The sequence below is a fragment of the Xiphophorus hellerii genome, chromosome 23 (genome assembly GCF_003331165.1).
Source record: "Xiphophorus hellerii strain 12219 chromosome 23, Xiphophorus_hellerii-4.1, whole genome shotgun sequence".
Taxonomy (NCBI): domain Eukaryota; kingdom Metazoa; phylum Chordata; class Actinopteri; order Cyprinodontiformes; family Poeciliidae; genus Xiphophorus; species Xiphophorus hellerii.
This window is the reverse complement of record NC_045694.1, coordinates 17,786,415-17,804,604: the sequence shown is the minus strand read 5'-3', so window position 1 is coordinate 17,804,604 and position 18,190 is coordinate 17,786,415. Positions and strand designations below refer to the sequence as shown.

The 18,190-nt window shown below is 37.2% G+C and overlaps 2 protein-coding genes across 4 annotated transcripts; one reads left to right on the top strand and one right to left on the bottom strand.

Annotated features, from left to right (window-relative positions):
- Positions 1 to 2,759: 2,759 nt before the first annotated feature.
- LOC116714216 (uncharacterized) lies at positions 2,760 to 10,551 on the bottom strand. Of its 3 annotated transcripts, XM_032554626.1 has the most exons (12): positions 10,438 to 10,551; positions 9,994 to 10,046; positions 9,854 to 9,896; positions 8,960 to 9,108; positions 8,522 to 8,650; positions 7,047 to 7,316; positions 6,660 to 6,950; positions 6,422 to 6,564; positions 6,293 to 6,337; positions 5,978 to 6,094; positions 5,115 to 5,351; positions 2,760 to 5,018 (listed from the first exon to the last, which is right to left on the bottom strand). In XM_032554626.1, exons 6-12 carry the CDS (start codon positions 7,285 to 7,287, stop codon positions 4,950 to 4,952), a joined length of 1,143 nt encoding a protein of 380 aa, XP_032410517.1. In that variant the 5' UTR covers positions 7,288 to 7,316; positions 8,522 to 8,650; positions 8,960 to 9,108; positions 9,854 to 9,896; positions 9,994 to 10,046; positions 10,438 to 10,551; the 3' UTR covers positions 2,760 to 4,949. The 3 variants fall into 3 exon arrangements, with proteins under 3 accessions (XP_032410517.1, XP_032410518.1, XP_032410516.1); XM_032554627.1 differs by lacking the exon at positions 10,438 to 10,551 and having other exon boundaries at positions 8,905 to 9,108; positions 9,994 to 10,346; XM_032554625.1 differs by lacking the exon at positions 10,438 to 10,551 and having other exon boundaries at positions 9,994 to 10,346.
- Positions 10,461 to 17,637, top strand: LOC116714215 (uncharacterized). Its single transcript, XM_032554623.1, has 12 exons — positions 10,461 to 10,568; positions 11,489 to 11,650; positions 12,031 to 12,093; positions 13,393 to 13,407; positions 13,494 to 13,624; positions 14,062 to 14,197; positions 14,438 to 14,722; positions 14,881 to 15,219; positions 15,301 to 15,482; positions 16,360 to 16,461; positions 16,552 to 16,650; positions 16,722 to 17,637. Exons 3-12 carry the CDS (start codon positions 12,042 to 12,044, stop codon positions 16,941 to 16,943), a joined length of 1,563 nt encoding a protein of 520 aa, XP_032410514.1. The 5' UTR covers positions 10,461 to 10,568; positions 11,489 to 11,650; positions 12,031 to 12,041; the 3' UTR covers positions 16,944 to 17,637.
- Positions 17,638 to 18,190: the final 553 nt, after the last annotated feature.

Below are 18,190 nucleotides of genomic sequence, written 5' to 3'. Positions count from 1 at the left end.
ATCCACAAAGCTAAAGAAGCTTCGTAAGTATTTGATGTGCTGCTTTCTGACTAGTTATGATTAGCAACAACTCTTTTTATTAGGCAGTACTTGTTTGAACATAATTTCAGTCAAGTGCACATTGTTTTGTTAGAAAGTTTTAATATTGTTATTCATATTAATGATAGGATGATCATGAATAAAGTACATGAAGTACAAGAGGGGGAAAATTTATATGTGAAGTTTATTTTCTTTATATTAACTATACAATAAGAAACCTTAATGCAAATATAGTACTTTATCTTTCTTGATAATAGGCTTCTACCTAATATTAAGCCAGTTTTAAATAGAAAATAAGTGAAATCTGGTCCCTCCTACATGCATGTTTAGAAATGACAGTAGTGTAACACTAATGGATGCAAGATGCCGTTAAAATCTAAAGAACAACATGAAGAAAGTTGGGTACTTCGGTGCGTCTTGCAGAAATACCAGATGCAAGCCTGTAGCATATTGTGTACCATAAAAACAAAAGTTCTGCAACTCACCTTGAGAAACTTTCCACATGTCTTTTAAGTGACCCGGTCTTCAGCCATTTAGCCATTATTATTTTTAAACACAATCCTGTGGAAAGCTAACTGTAGCGTCGCATTTGAGCTCCTATCAAGGCAAGTAAACTGTTGTTTACATGCAGTACCTTGCCGACCACTAGGGGGCGCCCGCTGACCACCAGTGGTCCGGAGACAGTTCGAGATATGAGCCTGGTTTGGCATATTTCTTTGTACTCTAGTATGAATGTACAGTTGGATGTACATTATCAAAGTGGATCAAAGTGAAATATGACAGGATCCTCACCTATTACTTCAACGGTAAACGTAGTGATCTAAGTACTGACCTCTGTCCCTGTGGGTGATGTTATAGATGGAAAAAATCACCCTGCTGTCCTTATTGGCTTCAGGATCATCTCGTCGCATTGGAGCTGGACTTTGGAATGAATTGAATGTCTTGAATAGATGGCGGTAGCAGATTCTTGTATGTGTTGCCATACTCCACCTCATTATATGAATAGCCTGAGAACACGGGACAGTAGAGCAGTGGGGTTATTTTAACTCTGATCATCACAGGCAGTCAAATGGGTTCCACATGCAGAGACTTGCAATCACATGTGAAAACGTCATCTTCCACATATGTTGGCCATGGGAGGCTCAGATGAAAGCAATGGTGGCAAAAGGTAGAACGTGTTTTACATGTGATTACTTTTGATTCACATGTGAAATATTATTTGGAAAATATTGCACAAGTGTAAGATTTTTCCACGTGATATAATTTGCACCTGTGAAAAGCATGATGGCAAATGTTCCACAAACGTTTAGAATCATGTGATCAAATCTGTAATTTGTTTGCATTTCACATGTAATTCTAAGGTTTAACAAAGTAAAGCTCTAATTTTTAAAGGAATCACAATAATTATCTCAATATTAAATACTGCAATCGCAGCAGACTGCTTTGACATTTTTAATCACATATTAATTTTCAAGTCTTCTGCATTCATATTGTGTATGTTAACATGTACAGCCAGCATATAGTGACATTCATCCTGATCCCCACAACTTGTTGCTTTTTCGGTGGCTGAGACAATGGAGCTCATGGAGAGAGAGGGGTGATGAAGGAAAAGAAAGGTTTGGGAAAGTTTGTTTAATCACAGCTGTGTTATCCTCATACATCTAAGTAGCAGAGTTCATCCTTCTGTAGATTTATCTTATTTTTTCTGAGTTTGGCTTCATTAAGTTAGATAAATATATGATAGATCATATATAAAACTGAAACATTTACAAATCTACATAGACGTACAATCTACAAATTGAACAGAAAGTTATGTATTCTTTCTTATAATAATTATTACATGTGGTGCTTTTACTTGGCTAAACATTTAAGGACAATAACAAACTGCTAAATGTAGGGACTATTCAAGTACAGCCATAAAGTGTGTGTGCATGTAATATCGCAATGAATCAGTCCTAGATTGAAAGGTCTTTTAGAAAATTGTGTATGTGTGTGTGTGTTTGTATTTCAGTCAGCAGAAGAAGACATTAGGACTATCGGGGTTATATTTTCATAATGTTCTGGAGCCTACAGTATATAAACAAATAATTCAGCACTGGGGATGTTTGAACACTAACAAAAAATATGTAAAAAGGTAGTTTTGAAATTTCAGTGCAAGGTCAAACAATCTTAGGCTTCGATCCTCGTAATTTGAATCCTCGGCAATTTAACTTTTTTTTTTTTCTTCAGCAGTTAATTTACTTTAACATTTTTCGATTCAAACCAAATGATCAAATTTACTTGAGAGCAGTTGATCTCACCAGCAGTTCACGTTCAGTGGGTGTTGTTTCCCAGGTCGACATGTCAGATTAGTGAACAATTTTGAAGTTCAATAATTCAATGGAGTAATTGAGGAGGTCGTCCTTCGATCGGTGGGTTGCTGGTTCGATTCCCGCTCTCCTCAGCCTCTGTCGTTAGGCTATGCACTTTACCTGTCTTGCCTGCTGGTGGTGTTCAGAGTGGCCCCAGTCAGACTCTGACAGCCTCACTTCAGACTGAACAGGGGCAGCTGTGGCTGCTATCCAGCTTGCCGCCATCTGAGTGTCCATGACTAAAATAAACTGTGAAGTCCGCTTTGAGGTCCTCCGGATTTGATAAAGCGCTATACAAGCCAACAACGAGCAATTAGACAACTGTAGCTTAATTATGTGAGTTAAAATGGAATATAACTGTAAGTCTCCTTCAAGAGAGTAATCAGGGTTTTTTTTTATTAATGTTCTATAACAAGTCATTTCATCTCATAATATCAAGTTTAAATTATAAATTGTTGTCAATTGGGCAACTTTTGTAACTTTCTTTCCTAAGTTTCAATACTTGCTTTTTTTAAGGCAACAATTGCATCACTTCAGTTTTTCAGTTGAACCACTCATTAATTTTACAATAATTTTATAAGTAGATACATTCCTATATTCACACAAACTCTAAAATCCTTAATGGTGATTTTCACTTTATTGAAAGTGAAAATTAAGTCCTTTAATGTAGCAACAAGTTTCAAAGAACAATAATGTACAGACACAAATTACATACCAATGTTGTACAAAAAAAACAGAGTATTGTAAAAAAAAAAAAAAAAAAGAAAAGAAACAGCACCAATTAATCCTAACATCAAAAAGTCTCAGAGAAAGTAGTGTTTGCAGCAAAAAACAAATAGAAAAACTGTAGCAAGGGTAAAAAATCTACATCTACCCTTCTTTGGAGGCATTTCTGATATAGTGATTTCTTTTAAATATACTTTGAGATACATTTACGGGTATATAACTGTTAATATGGCAGTTTAAATATAATGGGTTTTTTTTACCTGAGAAAACACAATTTAAAAGTAAAAATTCAATGCAATGCCATTTCATTAATCAGTGCATATACATATATATATAAATATATATAAATACCTAAACTATTTTATAGCTCATGCATCAATTATCTTAGTGATTTACAACCTTTTTTTTCTGAGAGTCCTGTTCTAGTCCCTAAAGATGATACCCAGTGCTAGCAGACCTTTTCTAATCTAATGTAAAAAGCTCCACGTTTCACATTTTCTCTGATTGCATTTTTCTAGCACACAAACTGATTATGATGCTCCGTCTACTGGCTACCCTAATTGTAGTGAATCATTGTGTTCGCAGTGAATCGGATTTGCACTTGAAACAGTTCACAAATGATATGAAGTTAATTACATTTTTAAAAATTCTTTGGACTTGGCCTGATGAGATCTCTACTAAAATAACGACATGTAAACAGAATCTGGTGTCAGTGCATGCTACAGGGGCGGACTGTCCATCGGGTGCACCAAAATATTTTCTGGTTGCCTTTTTTTCCTTTTACATTAAATTAATTCTCAATAGGGAACAAAAAATAACACCACCCTGGTTGTGTTTGTGTATGCAACCCACTTCAAAAACTCTAAATTGACTTATAGAGTCCCATCTCCTTTAACCCTAAAAAAGATGTCACAGGTATGGCAGTCATACCAGCAGACCCATGTTATTCTGCAAAATATGTTTTATGTCATGTAAAATAACGACTGTGTAAATAGAATCTGGTGCCATCTGTGGGTGACCTCAGAATGCACGCCGTGCTGTGAGATTGCACGACATGCATTTTCTGACAAGAGAGAAATGGATGGTGCCGATATTTACCTACCCCATCCTGTTTAAGCGGATTATGTGATCTCATACATTCATCACATAACAAGATACAGAAAGAAAGCACAACACCTTGGTGGGTTCTTGATGCAGTCTTGGTGGCACCATCTGTTGCAGCTGTAACATGCAATCTTAAAATTGTAGAGGTTAGATGGTTACACTACTAAATTTTGAAAAATGTTCCCATTGTTTGTTAGCTGCTGTCTTTCTCTGCTAAATTTTATTTAACTACTTGACACAATGTAGCTCCTTAACCCATCTTAAACTTTGTTAGATCTATATATGAGGATTATTCCATATGACATCTTTCTAAAATGTATATGAAATATTTTTATTTGCTTCAATGCAAACTCCACTTCTAGTCTAGACCAATAATGGTTTGTCTTATTCTTGATTAAATTTAACTCAGTCTTGGTGGTGGGCTGCAATTGTACCAAATTCCTGGTGTGGATTATTGCCTCAGTCCGCCCCTGCCTATACCTGATTATGTGTGGTTTATGTCTTTTTATTCTAGGCAGTGTGGTCCCTGGATTCGTAGAAGGCCTCTGGAGAAACAAAGCATGAACATCCAGTAAAGGCTGAAACAGTTCCATCAACACAGTGTTCAGAAGAGTGTTCACAAAAAGCTCAGCTTATCTGAGTTGTAGACATCACAGATCGGTGCATCTGAACTGAGAGGGGGAGCTGAGGGAAAAGGCCAATCCTTTTAGCTGAAATCTCGGCTCAGCATCAGGGCGAGAACACGTCTGAGCTGAACGTAGGAGTTACTGCAGATCCCTGAGACGCTGGAGGTCCAAACTGAAAACAGCAGTTTCATAGAAAAGATAAAGCAGGAAAACAATTAAATGTGAAATGCCAAAAATTAACCTTAGATTTGCAACTGTGTATATGTACCTCAGAAAGGGGAGGATATAGACTAGGTTCAGGCTGTGGCGGGTTTACACTGGCTGGTTGTGGAGGATAACATTGGCTGGTTGTGGAGGATAGACACTGGCAGGTTGTGGAGGATAGACACTGGCTGGTTGTGGAGGATAGACATTGGCATGGTTGTGGAGGATAGACATTGGCTGGTTGTGGAGGATAGACACTGGCTGGTTGTGGAGGATACACAGCGGTGTTAGGCTGGGAAGGCTGTAGAACAAAGAAAAGAATTAGTAAGTCACTACTGCAAAGATAAGGAAAATATGCAAAGATAAATAAATAAAATAAATATTTATAAACAGCAACAGGGATTTTTGTCCATTTTCAATTAATTAAATTAATTAGAGCGATGGTAATAATGTTGAACTACTGGAAATGGCACCGATTTTTTGGATGTTAATGAAAAAGAAGACAACGTAACCATTGTTAGAATAGAATAGAATAGAATTTATTGTCCCAAAATGGGGGAAGTACTATACTTGCAACAAGTATGTTATGATATTTGAGAATTTGAGTCACTTTAATATTTCAGAATTTTATGTGATGCTGCTATAATTTATTGGCAATAATTTACAGTTATAATAATCAGTTAACTTCTACCATGTTTTACCTTAGCTCCTCTCTATAAGTCACATCAAGAAAGTTCATTCTCTGTAAATGAACTCAGCAATGGTTTTCTGAAAAGTTGCTGGATTATTGGTGGTTGCTCATTTAAAAAAAAAAAAAAAAATCATGTTTCAACTACAACTAGAGGTTGTTTTAAGTTTACAAACTGCAGCAGAAACAGAGATTTTAAACTTGGAAGATCATCAGAAGACCTTCAGTATCAAACCTACCGGTTGTTCAATGGAAACAGCTACAGTTCCTGTGTAGGCTGGAGGGTTTGCTGGATGAGGAGTGTAAATTGAGGATGTTTGAATTGGGTAACTTGGTCCTGTTGGCTGACTTGTACCCTGCAATTGAAAGGAGAATATTAAAATAAAACTAAGCATTTTATGTAAATTTACTGCCTCTGCTGTGTTTTCTATTTGTGTTACAAAGTTCTCCTTTATAGTGAAAGGAAGTGGGTGTTAGATTTTATGCATTTATGTTATTTACAAAACATATCTTAAAATAAAGCTATTTAAGCAAAAAAAAAAAGAAATGCTTACATGATAATACACGGCAGGTGATGAAGCAGCTGAATCAGACTTGTCCTTTTTAGGGAAATTTTATAAGAGTTATAATCATGAAGTAAAACACCTGATTTTAGAAGTCAATTTAGAAAAATAAATACACACATGATAAGTAACAGCAGATGTTGCTGTATCTGCAGATTTGTTCTTTTTACAGCAACATTTCCTTTTGCAACAGAAACAGCAACATATCCCCAAAATGATAGCAACGACAGCAACAACAACATATGTGACCTGGGGATGCGAGACTGTAGGAACACAGAGATATGAAGGTAGACATTTGTTTGAATGATCACTGATTTCTTTTTTTCAATAAGAAAAATGTAAATGTGTTATGCCTCACCACGGTCGTCGACGGACACATGGGCAGAAAACGCCAGGTTGCCTTGTGGGTCTCTGAACTCATAAGTACCAGAATCCATAGCTTTTACAGATTTTATTTTAATGCCATCACTTTGAATACTAATTCTCCCAGAGAACCTGTTAACATCCCAGACCAAATTGCCATTTTCTATTATTGTTACATGTTTGGTTTCTACATCTTCTTTAAACGTCACGGTCCAGGGTCTTCCAGTCCATGGAGTCATAATAAGAAGATCCTCGTTCCCTTTTGAATCATAGTAACGAGTTTTCTCTGTTTGACAGATTAAGAGTGAAGAGTAGATATGTAATTTGTGCAAGTAAGATGGAAAACTCTTTCAGGATTCTGCAACAAAGCTTCTAGTTTTACCTTTTACAGTGAGAAGTATCCTTGAACGAAGAGTGCCTTCTTTTTTTCTGAAGTTGTAGTAGCCGTTGTCTGCCTGAGTGACACCAGAGATTGTCCAGAAATAGTTCTTGACGACTCCTTTTCTTTGCTCACTCTGAGGATTGGTTAAATTCCACAGAACTAATGTCTCATCTTCATTGTGAGGTGAAGTGTATTCCACATAGTGAATCAGGACAGGTAACCGATAAGACCATTCATCCATGTAATCCTTGATGATCTCTTCAGCACAATCTGAAAATAAAAATTCATAAGTTCAACCAAACATACAAAAAACATTTCTAGAATGCGTTGAGCTTTTTAAAAGGTTATTCTGTTTGAAAATCTCAATCAGTGAATTGAATTTAAATAATCTTGTTAAAAAAACATTTGGTGACAGATGATGGTTTCAAACTTGTGGTACAGAAGGACCACCGAAACCGCTAATGCGTGAAGGAAAAAATTTATAACTGGCACAAGACTGTGTGCAAAAACTAGTCAGACATAATGAGAATCAAAAAAGAACTAATTCAATGCAAAACTGCAAATGGATTCGAGTACATGTCCATTTCCGGTTAAAACCCAACAGCAACATGCATCACAACTGATTCACTAATAAACAGACAACATTATACAAGCACCTCCTTCACACCTGAAATGACATTCTGTCCTAAATAATCAGATCTCATGACTGGATGGTTTTTTACTGGTTAGGTATGTTCTACAGTAGGGGCAGCTATTAATTTTCACTCTTGTAATATACAGATTTCTATAATCCAATCAGTATAAATTAGACATCTCTGAGTTACTTTTTAAACTACTGCTATTCAGCAAGCCAAATTAGGTATATAATATGCATTTAAGACTCACCTAAGACCATTCAGCCATTCAAAATGTAGTGACTAGCATGTTAAAACATTTAAGAAAAAAAAAACACAGGGTCTTGCATGACTTAAAACAATACAGCTTCACACACAGATAAAAGTGTAAGTGCCTAAATGGCCAACAGTCAACTCAGATTTAGGTTTTATTGCAACTGAAAGCTAATCATAAACAGGAGAATAACATGATGAGGTTTGTGTGGTGGCAGTTTCCATTGACTGTTGATAAACTTCTAGATGAAATGTAATTAAAAACTAAATTAATGAGCCCTGCCACGAAATGACCTGAGAGGTTAAATTACATCAAATAAAACTTGAGATTTCAAAAAGTCCATTAAGTCTAATACACTGAACTAACGGGATCAGGCTACCACCAATGTAGAGCTAGCAAAAGGATAGCAGACACCAGGTAATTCCTCATATACAGAGGGGCAGAAAGTTTTTGAAATGATTCTTGGTGATCAAAGCAACTAACCAGCTTTTGTTTTTATCTAGTTTATATCAAAGAACACAGCAGAATAATAAAATCATATGTCGAGTCATCATTTGACAATGTAAAGAATAGTATGAGGTTCTCACCTTTTATTTTCAATTGCAACTCATAATAATTGTACTGCCATTTGTCACTGCATAAACTCCTTCATCCTTTTTGGTTAACAATGTAAGGCTGGTGGTTAACTTGCCAACTTTCAGCCGTGGGTCATTTGCCTGAAAGACAGAAAACACAAACAGGTTTATTTGGGAGAGAGAACACAAACAGCTACACTGAAATTCAAAGTATTCAGAGCCCCTAAATCTTTCCCATCTTGTCATGCTACAACCAGAATTTTTCCCATTTGCCCTCATTCCTTCATTGTAAAATAGCTCAGGCTCAGTCAGTCTACACAATCGAGCAGCAATGGTTTTGATCTTTTAATACACCTAAAGATACTGTGAGTGTTGAGTTCACTTGACAACCTCACCATCTGCATGCACAATTATTCCCAGCCTACACCAGAACAGCAACAGGTGGTTCACCTTCCCATTTTCCATCAGTATTTTCCTCTTGCCTCCATTGCTTGGAGTAAAATACAGCAGCCCTTGTTGAATATTTGGTTGAATGTGCGCGGGAAATGTAAGGTCCTGGCCATAACAAACTTCTTTCTTATCTAAAGTAGCGGAGGGACCTGATGAAGGAAAAAAAAGTGAACAGAAAGAGGAAATTATGAGTCTCGTGGTAAAAAAATAAGGTTGATAAAACAAAAAACAAAGACAATTATGAGAATTATTTCAAGAATGTTTGATACATTTTTCTGAAGACACTGTAAACTAAAACACATTAAAGATTTTTTATTTATTTATCATAACAATGGTTATATACAACCTTCCTGACACACCCACTAGGGACACTGCAGTAAAGACATTTTTGCTGAGTCATCAGTGGATTATATTTTTTTAATCTCAAAATATTCTTAAAAATTTAATTAAAAATGACACTTCATAATATCTTTACTAATGTCTTTACTAATTATAAATTCCCCTAGTTGCAGTCGAGTATGATGTTATTTTGATTATTTTGTTTCTGCAGAAGTACTAATGAGAAGTACGCTGGCTTATAGCTTTTGAAAAAAGCCACTGAAGCATCGTTCAGTATGTTCACAAAAATATGTAGCACACAGTTTATCCAAGTTATTTCTGTAACTTGGAAGATCCACCTATAACTGTCTTATTTTCTACCACTAGATGGCGCACAGGCAGGTAGCAGGACGCAATGTCCTGATCTAAATGCTTTTTAAAACTTTAAATGGATGATTGTCAGAATTATTATTAACTGTTCAAAGCCCTTTGCATAAATAACTCTTGAACGGTGAACTAAGTTTATCTTAAATAAAACTATATAACAATGTAGTTTGATGAGTAAGTTTTTCTCACCCCAGAGCGCACAGAAGACTGTAACCAACAGTATCAACATGTCCTGGAGAGAAATAGGGAAAAACGAGATTTAGAGTGCACTAAACTAGCTTACATTCCCCAAAGCAAGTTTTGTAACACAATAAATAAGTCTTAACAACCATTTTGTGCGGTCTTTTCAGATGGCCAGATCTGCAAAAGGAGTCCAAAACACCTAGCGAGACAGACGAACGAAAACATCGAAGAACATGTCACTCTAACACATATCCCTCCGCCAAAACGCATCCGTGTCTAGTCCCAATTTTGAGCTTCATTTCATAGAAGAAGAACAATCCATTTATAATTAGCGCACAATCGAATAGTATTCATGTTAGGGTCAACATAATAAGTAATGTAAAACATGAAAATAAAGAATCTCCCCTTTTCAGGTAAACATAATGCCTAAGGTTGGTTATTTTAGCCAACCTTCATATGGCGGCAGATTTTTAAGTGAATATCAAACTAAAATGGAAACAGTCCAACTTAAAATAAATAAATAAATAAAAAACGTCAGATGCCCACTTTTAGATGCGACTACGCCCCGCGGAAGTATTTACATCGCTTACTTTCATCAACCTGCGCTGAGACAGAGACGGAGAGGGCTCCACAGCGCCACGCCGCGCAGCTCCGGGGATCATCTGGCGCAGAGAGAGAGCGCACAGCTCGGCCGCCAGCAGCGCAGCGAGCCGCGGGGCTGGTGAGGGCGGAGGGATGATGTGATGCGGCGGCCCTCGAGGACAGACTTTTGGGCACCCCTGGCTTACATGGTTAAGAAACGTGATATTGTTACGAATATCTTTAAAACCGTATTTATTTTAATTAATCTGCGAAATAAAACCCACCGTTTAGGGCTCACATGGTTAAGAAACGTGATAATGTTACGAATATCTTTAAAAGGTCATATTTCAGTCCGTTTTCTCATTAATATGCGAGGGTTTAGAGCGATGCGCGCTCATGCAATTCTCGACAGGCATACGTTTCTCGGCATAACACCTGTTTTGAAAGAGGGCAAAGTAATGTAAATATGAACCAGTACAAATGAACAAAAAATGGTGCAAACTAAAATTATTCCAAATCTACGATCACCTACAGGGGGTTATTATGTATGAATCTATTTCCATTAATTGCCAAGAAAGAATGTGGGACAATATTTATGGCAGAATAACTCGGCTATTTCACCATCACAAAATCAGATACTTGTCTGGGAATATAAAAATATGTTTTGATGCAGGGCGGTGATCGTGTAATTTTCTGAAAATAGATAAAAAGTTGCATTAATTGATTTTTTTCTAGATTAGATTAGATTGATTTATTATTGACTTTTATCGGATTTATTTATATATATTCGTTGGCTGTCTACTTTTGCTAAATTTATACATGTTTATTATCCAATACAGATTGACACAGGTGGTTTTTGTTTTGTAAATTATTTTAAATATTCTCTTGCAGGTGCTTCATTTTGCACAGTGCTCTGACTTTATATTTTCTATAAAATTCCCTCGCACCTCGAATTCAAACCGTGTAAATTAAGTTCGACATGTGCAGCGCGTTGAACGCATACACTTTTTACGCTGGCGGTGACGCATGAAACGGGATCACGTGGTGCTTTTTGTGTAGCAGCGCTGCTGAGAATCAACACTGAACGGCGGTGTCGAGCGCCATCAGGGGAGGGTGGTCAGTGCGCATGCGCTTTCTGCAGACGAGGCTATATCATCCTCTTATCCTCATCCATATTAACGCTGGAATATTTCTGCGTAGGTGTTTACATCCAGGCTGCAGGTGAGCCTCTGAGACAGAGAGATCATTTGTTGACCGTCAGTAATCGGCGTGTTGCTTCGCTGTGAGTGATGTTTGAATGAGGGGGGAGGGGACATGTTTGACACCTGAGTGCCCGCGTCTCCCAACAGATGATGGAGCCTAATGAGTGACAGAGCAGGCAGATGCTCTGTGAATTTTTGTTTGTTTGTTTAACGGGGGAGATTGTCTGCGCAGATAAATTCACAGAGCTCGTTAGTCAGTCCCCTCCTCAGGCAGCTTGTTGATTGATGAAGGCATGCGGTGTTCAGACTGGTCACTTGTTTTCAGAGCGGAGAGTGCATGGGCATGAATGACAATTATGTTTACCAACGGAACAACCTGCCTTTTGCTGTGTTTTACAGGACGGACAAAAATGCACCCTTGCGTCTTCTCGATCCTGCTATTTGCCCTTCCTCTTTCTTCAGGTAACATTGCGTTTTCGCTGTGGTTATACTCATTTGAAGACCAGTTTTCAATTTGACCTTTTAAAATAAAAATAAACAATAATTGTTGTCCATTTACTATGTCAGTGTAGGTTGTTTTTATTTTAACCGATTTAAATTTTTATTGAAATGCAGGGCTGGCTCAAGGTGAATGGGGCCCAAATCAGAACCTGATTTAAAGCCTCCACAAATCTACCCTGTGTAAATAAAAAGGATAGATATTTTATTGTTAGATCATTTTGCTTAGTGGGTGAACACATGACAAACAAACAAAACAAAAAATGATTATGACAGTCTCCACAATACACTTAACCACGGACAATGTAGAAACAGCATCAACAACAACATCCTCTGCAGTCAGGCCTTCCCTCCATACTACTTAATCATGCTACAATAATATATTTCTTTATTGTCAGGATGAGTCTGAAATTTGTCCTGCATCAATTCACAAACACAAATAAGCAGAATCAAACAAGTACACATTGTATAAGTAAGATAATCAGATGACCAGATCCCTTAATGATTAATGCTACATGCTTATTTTCAGGATTGACTGATGTACAAAAGCATTTCGCAACTTAACTATATTAAACTGTGGAACTCTGTATATTTAATAGTGTGTATTAATGATTCAGAGTGTAGTCAGGATTAGAAGGGATGTTTTTGGCTAATCTCACCATAATGCTGCATTTATTGTGCATTTAGGATATTATGTTTTAGAACTAACTAAGTAGCCAACTAACAATTATTCTTCAAAGTGACTTTATCTTCCCAGTCAGTGTGCATTATTAATAAAATAGTCACTGTAGATGGTGGTATTTTAGTAAATGAAAAAGAGATAGATAGATAGATAGATAGATAGATAGATAGATAGATAGATAGATAGATAGATAGATAGATAGATAGGAAATTGTCATATGAAAGAGACTTTATTTCTGAATAGTTATATAAAACAAACAAAATGACAACTTATTGTTCTACACACAGAGTCATTTTTATTATGTTTGCAAGTTTAGTCCAAAAACTTTAAGTTGCAGTTTAACATAATTAAACTGTGAATTTTTAATTAAATGTTTTAGTAAATGTATTTAACCTAATCTAAAAGATGATTTTGGTCTTTTCCAAAGCCAGATCTTAGAAAATAAAGACTGTCTAAGAATTGCTTCTGGCCTCTAGGCTAAATTATGCCTATAAATATCATCCCTAATTTATGTCTTTTGTATGACATCTTCACTTTGTGCTTGATAACATAACTAATAGTGTTAATAATACTCCCTACAGGTTGGGATTTATTAGGTAAGTGAGTATTTTTGTTGCTGAAAATTGTCACCTACTGAATCCATTCTCATTCTTATAGTTTTTTTTTTTTTGCTCTTTCACAGGTGAAAGGGAGAAAGTTCAGACTGTGTGTGTTGGGAAGGAGTTTCGACTGCCGGTGGACTCCACGTCCAGAATTGTGACGTTTACACCGGACTCTGAGGGGCCGAGACAAGTCCTGCTTGAAAAAACCACAGTGAGTGGAAGTGTGCCACTGCTTTTCCCTGTGCTTAAGATACAAGCAGGTTAAAGTACAGCCAAAAAGTAGATTGCTTTTTCTCCATATCAGAGCTGTGCTTTACTCAGACTTGTTGCTATATTCTGCCGGTCTATCTTACATGGTTAATAATCCTCCACAGTTCTTCTCCTTACTACAGAGATTTTGTAATTTCTAAACAAACAGAGGGACTCCATTCCCAAACAGTAGAGCCAGATAACAAATTAAGTGTAATGAACTCTTCAATTTATCCAACAATCAAAGTTAATATAGTCCATTATTTGTATGAATTATTTAAATAAATTACATATAAATTATTCACATGACGTATATCTTGTTTATTTACTTTTGCTTCTGAGAGATGTAGAGGAGCAGAGGGTTTTGACCAGGACTGTTTTTTCTCTCTTTATCTTCAGGTGAAGGATCCACGTTTTGAGTGGACCAGAGATAAGACGTTAGTCCTGAAAGAAGTGACTCTCAGAGATCAGGGACTTTATGCCAATAAACTGTCTGTTGGCTTCACCTATGAGACAGTTCATCTGATTGTTTCAGGTGCGACAACTCTTAACCTCGGGCTAAATTAATTCATATATATTTCATCTGATACAAGACTCATTAATTATCAGTCACTAGTTCTTTGGATTGATATATTTAAATGTTGGATTGATTTGGTGTGATATACTTATCAGGTCTATTTGTATTCCTTTATTTTAGTAAAACAGATGGGTTTTTCTGCGACATTGAGCTACAGTTCTCCATTAAGCTGACTTGCTTTCTACCTTATGTCTTCAGAATGCATTAAGCCGTACCGCAGGAACTATGGGGAGACCTTTGAGCACAGCATCCCTGAAAATGGCTCTGTGTTGGAGTTCTCCCCTCGGGGTGCGCCGCCTGAGGCCAGGCCCATCGTGTTGTGGAACCGAACGAACCCTGAAACGTTGAACGCGGGACGGGGACGACTGCTGCGTGGGGGTAAGGTCTGGGTGGCAGAGAGAGTGACGCAAGCAGATCAAGGCAACTACACCATAAAAGACGATGACGGGAACGTGCAGTCTCGCAGCACCCTCTCTGTTCGCGGTGAGAGGAAACAAAACATGATTTGTTTTTGTTGTTTTACTTGTTTTTTTGTGTGTGGTAATAATCATGCTTTGTCTTTGTTCTTCCATCCTAACCCTAATATTCTCCCATCTATTTATTTGTCATCCATTCTCCTTTTACTTTGCATACATTTCCAGGGTACTCCTTCAACATTACACGTTTCACCAAGGAGTCTCTAAACCTACCCTTGTTTCTCCCTGTCCATCATGCTCATCTCATTTTTACCCCAAGTCGAATTCCAGATGAATCCTCTCTGGGTCCCTTCGACCCCAAACCTCCTCGCGGCCCCATCCAGCTGCTTCGTGAGGGCCAGATAATGGACCACGACCTGCGTTACAGAGGTATCATCTCTCTCATCCGGAACGGATCAGTACACGATGTCGTTATCACCAGACTTACGCCAAAGAATGATGGGCTGTATGAAATCAGAGATGGGGACGGAAACATTGTGTCCTCCACCTACTTGCATATCATCGGTGAGCATTGTGTGTTTCCCCCATTTAGATATTTGAGTTTAAGCTTTTCTCCTAATTTTCCTATTTCTGTGATGCTTCCAGAAAAAAGGGCCACTTGGCGAGCTCTCTTCAAGTCCATCAGTGTCCCTTCTGGCATGTTTGTGTCTCTGGCTGGTTTCATCTTGTTCATGAAACGCTACCCAAACTGCAGCGTCTCACAGATCATTACCGGCATCAGGACAAACCGCACACCTCCAGCTAATCCGCCAAGAGTTAACATCCAGGTAGGAGATTCAGACCCAACACTAAAATCTGCTTATTATCACTGTGACCGCACTGACACACCACCCCCACATCATTATGGAACATACATGTTCTCGATTTGTGGTGTAAGGATATATTTAGTGATGTACTTTTCAAATAGCATATTGTTTATTTAGCTTTTCAGATAATCTCAAATGTTGGTATTACTATGGAGTCATGCCAACATTTTGCACTCATCCTTGACATTCTCTGCATTAGATGCCTCACCAACCTATTTTAGCATTTAGCTTGGGGAATTGTTTACTGCTTTGAACCTCTCCACAGAATTATCAATGACTTGTGTGCTGTGTTCCTTTTCCCTCATAAATTTGAGGCCTTCACAGAACAGCTGACTTTATGCTGACATTAAATTATACACAGGATGGCTGCATTTAATAGTTAACTACTGAAGCTGAATGATTGTACTGGATTTTATTTGCAGGTATCTGAGTAAAGTGGTTTGAATTCAAACACATGCCACACATTTCCAATTTCTAGCCATCCTTTTTTCCTTCCTTTCTTCCTTCCTTCCTTCTTTATTTTCTTTCTTTCCTTCATTTGCTCACTCACTCACTTCTCAAGTATTTACTACTTGATTATCAGTGAGACTTAAATATCATATTAATCATAGAGAGAATCAAAAATGCTGTTTTCAAATTTGCTCTTGCAATAAAGCTGTAAAACAACCAACACAGCTAATTAAAATGTGGAATGAACTGAGGATCTGAACAAATTTTTTGAAATTGCTACAAGGTGAAATCAGATCTAAACTAAAACTGAAAAGAGAAGAGAAGCAGTTCTTTTGTCTGGTCAGTTTAAATGTCATGAGTTCATACTTGTCTGTGTTTCTTATTGCAGGAGTACAGTCAGCCCCTTCCACAACCCCCATCCTACTATAGTCACTGCGAACAGCCTCCAACACCAAGGAAATGGACCCCTAGGCCCAGTCCGGTTCATGCTGTAAGGCAAATAATATTATTGAAACTGTTGAATCTGAATGAATATTGAGATTAAACATTTAATCTGAACATTAAATGTTTGTACTTACAGGGTTATACTCCTGTTGGGTCAGGGAGTCCGAGAGCAGACAACCAGGATGTACAAAGACAAACACCTGGAAGCTCACCCCATCATAATTTGACCACTGAGGTAAAGATGAGCTTTAGTTGTGTCTTCTACATGATATTATTTTTTAAAAACATGTCTTTATTCTTCCCTAGTTGGATAAATCCAACGAGGAAGACGAGAAAATTTCCTTTTCTATGCCTGGGGGCTCAGACTGCCTCCACTCATCTGAGGACTGCGTCCAGTTCCAGATCAAGAAAGACAGAGACGAGCAAAGAAGGAGCAAATCAAAAGATTTCTTTTCCACGTTGCCACTAGACGAGGACAGCTCAGAATCCTGCAGTGTTTACACCTCGAAGAAATTGGACTTTTTATAAAACGGGGACCAAGACCAGGAGTTAAAGATGCAAAGTAAAGATGAAATTCCATTAATTGATTCTAAGAAGACATCATGGCACTATTTGCACAGTTTTAATTCTTTGGTTTGTACTGATTTCTGAACCATGAGGGAAGTGTTGAGTTTCCTGTCTCACTTTGCACTGGTTAATGGTGCTCTTAAAATATCCTACTGTTATCTACCTCTAAATCCTCAGGACAGATATGATCTGCACTGTATTTACTGAGTGTTTGTGTTCTCTCATCTCCAGGGCTATAATATCAAAAGTGTAACTCTAAAGTTGCAAGAGAGAATTCATATCACTTCACATCAATATAGTATGAACTGAAGTGCTTGCCCATCATACTGACTCTTTCCCTATTGTTGCTACAGTAATCGTCATTATAGATATCCCGTATGTCCTGCAGTTTATGTATGTTTGCAGGTGTAGTGGTTTTACCTTTGAGAAAACTGTAGTGTAGACATATGGCATGTATCTCCAAATATTGTAACAGCAAATCAAGCAGTTAATCTTTGAACCTTGTGTACTGGAAAAATAACTAAGTCTTTAAGTAATCCTTTATCTAATAAAGTCTTATCTCTAAAATAAAATGTATCTTTAACAAACATATCTAAAGATATTCAGTTATTTTTGTGCATGTGTATTTCAATAAATTCTTTAATGGAATGGTAAATGTATTGCTATAATTTATTTTACTAGGAGTCTATGATGAAAAGTGATGTACAGTATTAGGGTTAGGGTGATAATTTCTGCACATTATGATGACTATGGTCTACAACTAATGAAAATATAAAATTTTGTGGCCTACACAATCCTGGGAAGCACTTTTGACTTATCTTTTAAACCACTCCTTAAACCTTAACGTCCAGAAACATCAGAAGCATCTGAGGGCCAAATGAAAAAAGCCCTGAATTGTTGCTCAGTCTTTTGAAGTTTGAAGCCCAGACTGAAGTAAATTTTTTGCACTTAATTTTTATAAATTTAGAAAAAAAATGAAGATGTAGAGACCCATTTTGCTTTTGGTCCAAATTTTCATGTCCAACTTTATTCCCACTGCACATAGACTGATGAGTGCATATACTGCTTACACATCTATGTGAAGCAATCCTTTTGATCAGTCTGCTGTATATTTTAATTTTCTGAGAAACTGAGTTAGTGGTTTTCTATAATCATTAAGGCTAGCTAAAATATTTATGCTAAATATGTCAGTCTGTATGCTATGAATC